Raw genomic sequence first — 10,356 nt, 5'->3', positions numbered from 1 at the left:
GAAACAATAAACAGTATTGCCAAATAAGAGCTCAAGGCCTAAAATGAATCATATTCAAGTGAAAAAGAAGGATTGACACTCCAAACAAATGAATAACAGAATAAAAGAGGTTCCATAAAAGACAACAGGTGTAATGATCTAATTTTTGAAACTGAAGGTGGAAAAGCATAATCAATAGGGAATTATAAGCATTTAGGTGAACTCATAAAATGAGCAAGTAACATTCGTACTAACAGGTAGTAGGAAGTCCAAATGAAAAGTGGCAAAAGATATTGAAGAAGCATTGTGTAGGGAGAAATATAAAACGAGTCGAAATCAAATTCTCTAAATAATGAAACTCATCTAAGAAAAAATATTTGTCTTATACCCAGGCATTTAGCAATAAAATAATCCTACTACTGCACCTGCTAACAAACAAAATTACAAGTGTGGATCTCATGACTTACTGCTGATTTGGTTCAAAAATTAGCAACAAAAATCTTGGCATTTTAACCACAAAACCAAAAAACTGGAAAAGTCTAATTATGAATCACATAATTCATACTTAACTATTAACGTATTTCCAAAATAGTGGAAACATTGAGGAATGAAAAAGACATTTTGGAAAGAATGAATAAAAATTACTCACTTTGACTGAGTGATCAACGTCCACATCCTGTTTCTCCTCTCTATCCCGGCTAACTGGACAAGGAGGAAGGCTAGGGCTAAAAGCCATGAGGTCGGTCTTGGGCAACTCCTCTCCAGAGCACACCCTCTGCTGCCTCTGCTGCGAGTATGACCAGCTCCCCACCGCGCTGGAGCACACCAGCGTGGGCTTGCCCGGCCCACACGCGCCTTCCGGTGGCGGCGAGGAGCACCTCAGAGCAGTATATAGCAGCAGTGTGAGTACCAACAGACTAGACACTGCGCAGGTGGCGATGATCAAGTACACGTTGACATCCACCAGTGCAGCCTCAGGGCTCGTGGCGCCAGCGGACGCGCGGGAGGAGGCCTTGGGTGCCTGGCCACTCTCCACCAGCGACACCAGCACAGCAGCCGTGGCGGTCAATGGGGGTTCACCGTGGTCCTTCACCAGCACCAGTAGGCGGTGGCGCGCGGCATCCACCTCGTCCAGGGCACGCGTCGTGCTGATCTCGCCCGTGTAGAGCCCCACACGGAACGGGATGCGCGCGCCACCCGTCCCCGGCTGCAGCTCGTACGAAAGCCACGCGTTGTAGCCTGAGTCAGCATCCACTGCACGCACCTTGGCTACCACGTGGCCCGCACCCACTGACCGCGGCACTAGCTCACTCACTGCATCACCGATGCCACCCACCCGAGGCGTCAGCAGTGCTGGCGCGTTGTCGTTCTCGTCCAGCACGAACACCTGCAGCGTCACGTTGCTGCCCAGAGGCGGCACGCCCGCGTCGCGCGCGCTCACCTGAAACTGCAGCAGCTCCAGTTCCTCGTGGTCCAGCGGTTGCAGTGCGTACACCTTGCCGCTCTCCGCGTGCACCGATACGTAGCTCGACAGCGCGCGCTCGCCCACCCGCCGCTCCACCAGCGAGTAGGACACCAGCGCGTTCTCCTGCGCGTCCGCGTCCCGCGCAGACACCGTGAAGATGTGGCAGCCCGGCGGGTTGTTCTCCCTCACGAACACCGTGTACTCGGACTGTGTGAATGCTGGCGCGTTGTCGTTCACGTCGGCCACCTCTACGGACACGCTGGCCGTGGCCCACAGCGAAGGCGAGCCCCCGTCCCGAGCAGTCACCACCAGCTCATAGGCCGACACGCTCTCGCGGTCCAGGGCGCTGTCCAGCACCAACGAGTAGTAATTCTTGTAGGTGGACACCAGCTTGAAGGGGACGTGGGGCGTCAGGGAGCAGGTGACCTCTCCATTGACACCTGAGTCACGGTCAGACACGCTGATCAGGGCGATGACTGTGCTAAGTGGCGAGTCTTCTAATACAGGTAAAGATAGTGATTTAATAACTAACTCAGGTAAATTATCATTGATGTCCACAATTTCGAGTAGAACTGTGCAGTGATCTGACATCGGAGGATTTCCTTTATCCGTGGCTTCTACCTGGATTTCATATGACTTACTTTCCTCGAAATCTATGTTACCCTTTACACTGATTTGTCCGTTGACTGGATCTAAATGGAATTTTGACAGAATATCTGTTGACATGTCCGTGTTGAAAGAATATACGATATCCTTATTTATTCCTTCATCCAAATCTGTGGCGTTAACGGTCACCACTAGGGTACCATTTGGTGCATTTTCGAATAATCTGACTTTATAGATCGTTCTCTCAAACGCTGGGGCGTTGTCGTTTACATCTAAAACAGTGATCTTTAGTTGAGTCGTGCCAGTGAGCTCTGGTTTCCCACCATCAATTGCTGTTATTAGTAAATAATGTTTAGGAGTGTCCTCTCGATTTAAATTTTTTTTCAACACGAGTCCAAGGGATTTAATTTCCTCATCATTTCTTTTAACGTTCAAGGTAAAATATTCAGTGGAATCAAGACTGTAAGTCAACAACGAATTTGTTCCGATATCTGCATCTGATGCGCCCTCTAGCGAAAACCGAGAGCCAGGCTGTCGGGATTCGGAAATAAACAGATTCTTTACAGCCATTGGAAAAACTGGCGCGTTGTCATTAATGTCCTTCACTTCCACGTCCACATGGAAAACCTGCAGCGGCCTGTCCACGATCACCTCCAGGTGGATGCTACACTCCGAGCTCCACCCGCACAGCTCCTCGCGGTCTATCCGAGAATTCACAAACAAAATGCCATTCTGCAGATTTACCTCCAGAAGGTCCCCGTGTGTTTTGGACACCACCCGGAAAAGGCGCGGCACCAGCTCCGCCAGCTCCAACCCCAGGTCCTGCGCGATGCGGCCCACGAAGGTGCCGTGTTTGGCCTCCTCGGAGACGGAGTAGTGGAGCTGGCCACTCCCCACCTCCCAGGCTGCGAGGAGCAAAAGAGAAAGCAGCAGACACTGGGCTCCAGGATCTTCTCGCCAGGAGAACATTGCGAGCATTTTCCAAATATTAGATTGCCTTTACATTGATCCAAACTTTAAAAATAATTCGAGTTCCCTATCTTCATTTCTTAAACTCCTCGGCGTTAAATTTTAGAGAGGATGAAGCAAAGCAGTATCTGAATACGTAATGCACGCTCTCTTTTGTGGAGAAAGACTTTGTGGTGGACAGCGACATCATGTGGCTAAATGTGTAAGTATTAAATATGTAAATATATCTTCTTTTCCTTGTATGTCGTTTGAACGTTCCCAAAATTTGTAGTTTCAGTTGTAATATCCTTCGGTCACTCCTCAAAGTCCTTATATTTTATCTAAATATTTCCTTAGAACTTTTATACTAATTCACTATCAATTGTGCTAATTAATGACATACAGTAAAATACTGTGATTCCTGTTTTAACAGTGGACATCTATTGGAAATGTTTCCCATGTGACAGCCACTTTTCTACTTGTCTTAATGGAATTATCCCGTTAAACTCTCACAATCCTCTGAAACAGGTTTTAATATTATTCGCTTTTTATAAACACATAGAGGTTAAGTAAAATGATATTAACTGTTGGTACGATGGGATTTCAATGTGATTCAAGATAACTTACCATTAACCTCTTTACCTCCCAAGCTACATTTTACAGAAAAATCAGATCCTTTCAGATTAATGATCAGCAAAACATTGAGACATTAAAGTATTTAAAAGTGTATGTGTGCTGTGTATATTAAAACATATATGTATCTATTTTATATTATTACAGCAACTGTTAATTTTTTAAAATATGTACATTTATGGTTTTTTAAATTTGTAGAGTGTCTATAATTCCCTCCCATGCCCCTTTTTCAAGAACTACGGCCTCGTCAACTGTCTTGACTGTTACTTACATAAAGATTTAAGAAGTCAGTCCCTTACAGAGAAATTCAAACAGGAAATTTGTTTCCTATTGTGGGAATGTGATTTGTATATTTGCTACATTCACATCACATCAATTAAGAATATATTAGGCTTAATTTTCTCCACACTCTTTATGTATTTGAATTTACCTGTATATACTAAAATGTTAACAATATAAAATAATTATGTTTTTGATGATCTCCACTCCTGATGAATTTCTAGATTCCAGCTTCTTTAAAAGTTGTTACTTTAAAGAATTGATGATTTAACCAACCAGTGTAGGGAGAAAAGTAACCTAGGAACATAACCCAGTATTTACTCAACATATTTAACACTAAATAATAAAACATTCTAAAGATCTCTGTGAATTCAGTAAGAAGCATGAATTCTCTCAGCATTTGGAAGTGGGGCAAAGAAAATTCATGGAAAGAGGTCAAATTTAGAGAAATAAAAGAATGTACAAATTTTTGCTTATAGCCAGACCATTTCAAAATAAAATCAAACACGTGATTTAAATATTTGGGGGAAAAGTTTTCATTTCAGCTTTTGTTTCCTGTGTACTCACTAAATAGAAGCCAGGACTGCAACTTATGCAGATTTTATTATTCATATTTAGAATAGGATAAATTATCAATTGTTGTTTTTGTGAATAAATAAATTAATATTTTGAATTAACTTTTTCAAGCAATATAAATAAAAATGTAAGTTAAATTAATGATATTTGTTAATATCAAACTTACATAATTTCTAACTGATTCTATTGTGCTATATTATGAAGTAAGTAAACATTTAAGAATTATTTCTGAAAAGCATGGAACTAAGAAATAATTATAGCTATTAATATTCCAGTTACCACTTTGCTGAATTTTGAAAGATGGTAGCTAGTTTGAAAATGAGAGATAGCCGGGCGCGGTGGCTCAAGCCTGTAATCCCAGCACTTTGGGAGGCCGAGACGGGTGGATCACGAGGTCAGGAGATCGAGACCATCCTGGCTATCACGGTGAAACCCCGTCTCTACTAAAAAATACAAAAAAAATAGCCGGGCGAGGTGGCGGGCGCCTGTAGTCCCAGCTACTCGGGAGGCTGAGGCAGGAGAATGGCCGAAACCCAGGAGGCGGAGCTTGCAGTGAGCTGAGATCCGGCCACTGCACTCCAGTCCGGGCGACAGAGCGAGACTCCGCCTGGACTTCATATTAATGAGATGTCTTTGACAACTTATTGTAATACTATGCTTTTCAGTACCTTTAAGAGTTATACTCATTGCAAAATGGGATGTCACATGGGAATTTATAACAGAGTAGACTCCATACTGATTATTAAGAGATAAAGGTAATATTCAAGGAAATAAGCCATTTTGTAGATAAAGTATCAGTGAATAGTTTCTACTACCACCTAGACATCTCTTAGACAACCAAGAAAAAAATGTAAATAAGAATCAAAAAAAAAACTTATAGAGCAACAGATTGTGATTCCTGGAGATTTGGACATATGTGAATATAATTTTAAAAGCGTATCATTTACGCTTTTAACATAGTGGTCAAGTATAACTTGGAAATGGATATTCTGACCTAACTATGGAATGGCTAAAGGTAAGATCACTAATGGAAGTTAGTTCTATGATTTATCAATATGCACATATATTTAGAATAAACAGCAAATAACTAAGAACCAAGCAGTAGAGGACAGTTTAAGACAGTTATTTTATTGCAATACATCTTCCTTTGGTTGGAAAAGCTAAAAAAATTCTTTCCAAGGGTAGCATTTACTTGTAGAGTTCAGTGTTTTAATTACCCAAAATAAATGTTTCAAATGAAAATGTAGTCATCCAAGACCAGACCTCACCTTTTGGAAAAATTCCAATTCAATTAGGAATATGGATGCTTCCAGGTAAAATTGAGTGAGCTCACATTAATAGAAAATGTATTCCCACGCATAGAATTAGACGCCAGCAAAAGGTACACATTCTCTGCAGTGGGAGGCTTGTACACATTGGCCTAATGATAATGATACTGAAAGGATGATTTATCAACCGTTAACATAAAGACTGGGTAGTCTCCACTTAAATGAAGAAAAAGTCCCACCACCTGAACAACCCCAGTGTGATTTTTAAATGTTAAGATTTTCAAATTAAACAAAATAGAGAGGGTCTCTTTTCTCAGTACTCTCTATTTTTGCCTGATAACTCAAAAATTTTATCAGTGTGAAATCTTTATACCAAATAATGGGTTATTTTACTTATTTTTATTTTATTTTATTTTATTTTATTTTTTTGAGACAGAGTCTCGCTCTGTCACCGAAGCTGGAGTGCACTGGCCAGATCTCAGCTCACTGCAAGCTCTGCCTCCTGGGTTCATGCCATTCTCCTGCCTCAGCCTCCCGAGTAGCTGGGACTACAGGCGCCCGCCACCTCGCCCGGCTAGTTTTTTGTATTTTTTAGTAGAGACGGGGTTTCACCGTGTTAGCCAGGATGGTCTCGATCTCCTAACCTTGTGATCCACCCGCCTCGGCCTCCGAAAGTGCTGGGATTACAGGCTTGAGCCACCGCGCCCGGCGGGTTATTTTACTTATAAAAAACATACTTAAGATTAGCAATTATTCCTAAGTGCTGTCATTTTGTTCTAACAACCTGTGCTACGTACTTTTGGAAATTCTGGCATTAAAATATCCACTCAGTCTGCTTTCAAATACAAATAAAAAGGTCAGGCACAGTGGCTCACTCCTGTAATCCCAGCACTTTGGGAGGCCTAGGAGGGAGGATCACTTGAGGCCAGGAGTTTAAGATCAGCCTGGCCAACATGGTGAAACTCTGTCTCTACTAAAAAGAAAAAAAAAAAAAAAGCCGGGCATGGTGGTTGGCGCCTGTAATCCCAGTTACTCAGGAGGCTGTGAGGCAGGAGAACCCAGGAGGCAGAGGTTGCAGTGAGCTGAGATCACACCACTGCACTCCAGCCTGGGTGACAGAGCAAGACTCTGTCTCGACAACAACAACAAAAGAAAAAAAAAATGTAACTTATTAACTACTGCATAGACAAGGGCATTGTTGATCCAAAGCTAGTTTGAAAATCTAAGAAATGTCCAGGATATAGGTTATTCCAAACACTATCTGACAGATTGGATAGACAGTGTCAATTGAAAATATGTATTATATAATCAAATTCTTTAATATCTTCTGATTGTGATTTTCAGTTTTTAAAAGAGAGCAATGTTTAATTTACAAATTTTGTTGAGGTGTTTTTCAGGCTTTCATGGTCTATTACTCATGACTTAATGACGGAAATGCCAAAATGTAAAAATAAGAAAACAGTTACGTAGATTGTTTAAGTAAATTGTTCAGTAAATTCAAGAAATTGATCTCTAATTCATATTCAATATTGCACAGTAGGATGATATAAAATAAATGAAGAACTATGAATCTAAATAACTAGTAGAAATCATATAGAATTTTTTTAAAAGAATAATTTTAGAATTGGCAAGAAAAGTTAAAAGACTCACCTTTCCGACGTATTCTGATTCTGAGAGCTGTCTCTCTTCTGTGGAGTCTGGACCTTGAGATAAGCTGGGGCTGAAGGCCATGAGGTCCGTCTTGGGCGGGTCCTCCCCAGAGCACACCCTCTGCCGCCTCTGCTGCGAGTAAGACCAGCTCCCCACGGCGCTGGAGCACACCAGCGTGGGCTTTCCGGGCACGCGAGCACCCTCAGTGGGCGGCACCGAGCACCGCAGCGCCGTGTACAGCAGCACCGTGAGCACCAACAGGCTGGATACCGCGCAGATGGCGATGATCAGGTACACGTTGACATCCACCAGCGTAGCCTCTGAGCCCGCGGCGCCCACCCACGCCCGCGACGAGGCTTTGGGTGCCTGGCCACTTTCCACCAACGATACCAGCACGGTGGCTGTGGCTGTCAACGTCGGCTCTCCGTGGTCCTTCACCATCACGAGTAGGCGGTGGCGAGGCGAGTCAGTCTCGTCGAGGGCACGTGTCGTGCTGATCTCGCCCGTGTACAGCCCCACGCGGAACGGGATGCGAGCGCTGCCAGTACCCAGCTGTAGCTCGTACGAAAGCCAGGCGTTGTAGCCTGAGTCTGCGTCCACTGCACGCACCTTCGCCACCACGTACCCTGCACCCACCGACCACGGCACCAGCTCACTCACCGCGCCGGCAGCGGTGCCAGCCCTAGGAGCCAACAGTGCCGGCGCGTTATCGTTCTCGTCGAGCACGAACACCTGTAGAGTCACGTTGCTGCTCAGAGACGGCACGCCCGCATCCCGCGCGCTCACCTGGAACTGCAGCAGCTCCAGTTCCTCATGGTCCAGCGGCTGCAGCGCGTACACCTTGCCGCTCTCAGCGTGCACCGACACGTAGCTCGACAGCGCGCGCTCGCCCACCCGCCGCTCCACCAGCGAGTAGGACACCAGCGCGTTCTCCTGCGCGTCCGCATCCCACGCTGACACTGTGAAGATGTGGCAGCCCGGAGGGTTGTTCTCCTTCACGAACACTGTGTACTCGGACTGTGCGAACGTCGGCGCGTTGTCGTTCATGTCGGCCACCTGGACAGACACGCTGGCGGTGGCCCACAGTGAAGGCGAGCCCCCATCCCGTGCGGTCACCACCAGTTCATAGGCTGACACGCTCTCGCGGTCCAGGGAATTGTCCAGCACCAACGAGTAGTAATTCTTGAAGGTGGGCACCAGCTTGAAGGGGACGTGGGGCGTCAGGGAGCAGGTGACATGTCCATTAGTACCAGAGTCGCGATCCGACACCGTGATGAGAGCAATGACCGTGCCCAGGGAAGCATTCTCTGAGATGGGAAGTGAGAGAGACGTTATTGAGACTTCCGGTGTGTTATCATTGATGTCCACAAGTTTTAATGAAATTTTACAATGTCCTGACATTGAAGGGGTTCCTTTGTCAGTTGCAGTGACCTGAATCTCGTAGGATTTTGCTTCTTCATAATCTAATTTTCCCTTAGTTCTGATTTCCCCTGAGCTGGGATCTATGGTAAACTTAGTTTGTATAGTGGAGAACACATCACTACCGAGTGAATACACAATCTCGCTGTTTGATCCTTCATCTGCATCAGAAGCGTTTAATTTAACCACTAAGGTCCCATTTGCAGTATTCTCTAACAATTTTACTTTGTAAACTGATTGGGCAAAAGTTGGTTCATTGTCATTTACATCTAATACCTTAATAAGTATTTGAACGGTGCCCGTGAGCTCAGGTTTGCCTCCATCAGTAGCCACCAGTAACAAATTAACCTCAGCAGTTTCCTCTCTGTCCAGCGATTTCCCCAGCACGAGAGACAAAGTTTCGCTTAGTTCATCATTTGTCTGTATATCTAGGAAGAAAAACTCACTGGAGCTGAGCTTGTAGGAGAGAAGAGCATTTACTCCTATATCTGCATCAGATGCTCCCTCTAGAGGAAACCGAGAATTAAGCAGCCTCGATTCGGGAAACCGGATAGTCTTTACTGTCATTGGAAATATTGGCGGGTTGTCGTTAATGTCCTTCACTTCCACGTCCACATGGAAAACCTGCAGCGGCCTGTCCACGATCACCTCCAGGTGGATGCTACAATCCGCGCTCCGTCCACACAACTCCTCGCGGTCGATCCGAGAATTCACAAACAAAATGCCATTCTGCAGATTTACCTCCAGAAGGTCCCCGTGTGTTTTGGACGCCACCCGGAACAGGCGCGGCACCAGCTCCGCCAGCTCCAACCCCAGGTCCTGCGCGATGCGGCCCACGAATGTGCCGTGTTTGGCCTCCTCAGAGACGGAGTAGCGGAGCTGGCGGCTCCCCACCTCCCAGGCTGCGAGGAGCAGAAGCGAGAGCAGCCATGTCCAGCCCTCTCGGCCCCGTCTGATATAAGACGCCATTACCAATCCGCAACGATTGGATCAAATTAGAGGAACATATTTTGCAAAAAATTTAAATATTCTAGTCCCTGTTAAAGTCCTGCTTCTTCTCTTATTCCTCCGCTTCTCTGAAGTAACAAAGGGGCTCTGGGTATTTTTCTTCCTAGAGAACACTCTATGGTGGACAGCGACATCATGTGGCTAAAACGAAGGCTCTGTTGTTTATTCTGTAGACTTAAAACTAGTCAATTTTCTGGTTTAAGTTTACTCATAGCTTTCATCTTGGAAAAAATACCTATTTTAAGCCCTAAAATATATTACCTTTTTACCCTTTTTTGCTCTGGTAAAAAAAAAAACATAAAAATTAAAAACTACCATATTAACTATGATTAAGTGTACATTTCAGTAATATTTAGTATATTCACGTTGTTACGAAATTTTCATCTTGGAAAACAGAAACTCTATACCCATCAGACAACAACTCCCCTTTTCACTCTCACTCCAGTCTCTGGTAACCACAGTTCTATTTTCTATTTCTATGAATTTCATTACTTTAGGTATTTCATATAAGTGGACTCATACAGT

At 44.5% G+C, this 10,356-nt stretch overlaps 2 protein-coding genes across 2 annotated transcripts; both read right to left on the bottom strand.

Annotated features, from left to right (window-relative positions):
* Positions 1–544: 544 nt before the first annotated feature.
* LOC105510140 (protocadherin alpha-3) lies at positions 545–3,178 on the bottom strand. The gene has a single exon (XM_011939772.1). It carries the CDS (start codon positions 3,026–3,028, stop codon positions 545–547), a length of 2,484 nt encoding a protein of 827 aa, XP_011795162.1. The 5' UTR covers positions 3,029–3,178.
* A 4,107-nt stretch (positions 3,179–7,285) lies between these two features.
* Positions 7,286–10,108, bottom strand: PCDHA2 (protocadherin alpha 2). The gene has a single exon (XM_011939675.1). The coding sequence runs from the start codon at positions 9,790–9,792 to the stop codon at positions 7,318–7,320; it is 2,475 nt and encodes an 824-aa protein (XP_011795065.1). The 5' UTR covers positions 9,793–10,108; the 3' UTR covers positions 7,286–7,317.
* Positions 10,109–10,356: the final 248 nt, after the last annotated feature.

Source organism: Colobus angolensis, unplaced genomic scaffold (genome assembly GCF_000951035.1).
Source record: "Colobus angolensis palliatus isolate OR3802 unplaced genomic scaffold, Cang.pa_1.0 Scaffold183, whole genome shotgun sequence".
Taxonomy (NCBI): domain Eukaryota; kingdom Metazoa; phylum Chordata; class Mammalia; order Primates; family Cercopithecidae; genus Colobus; species Colobus angolensis.
This window is presented reverse-complemented; position numbering and strand designations above follow the sequence as displayed.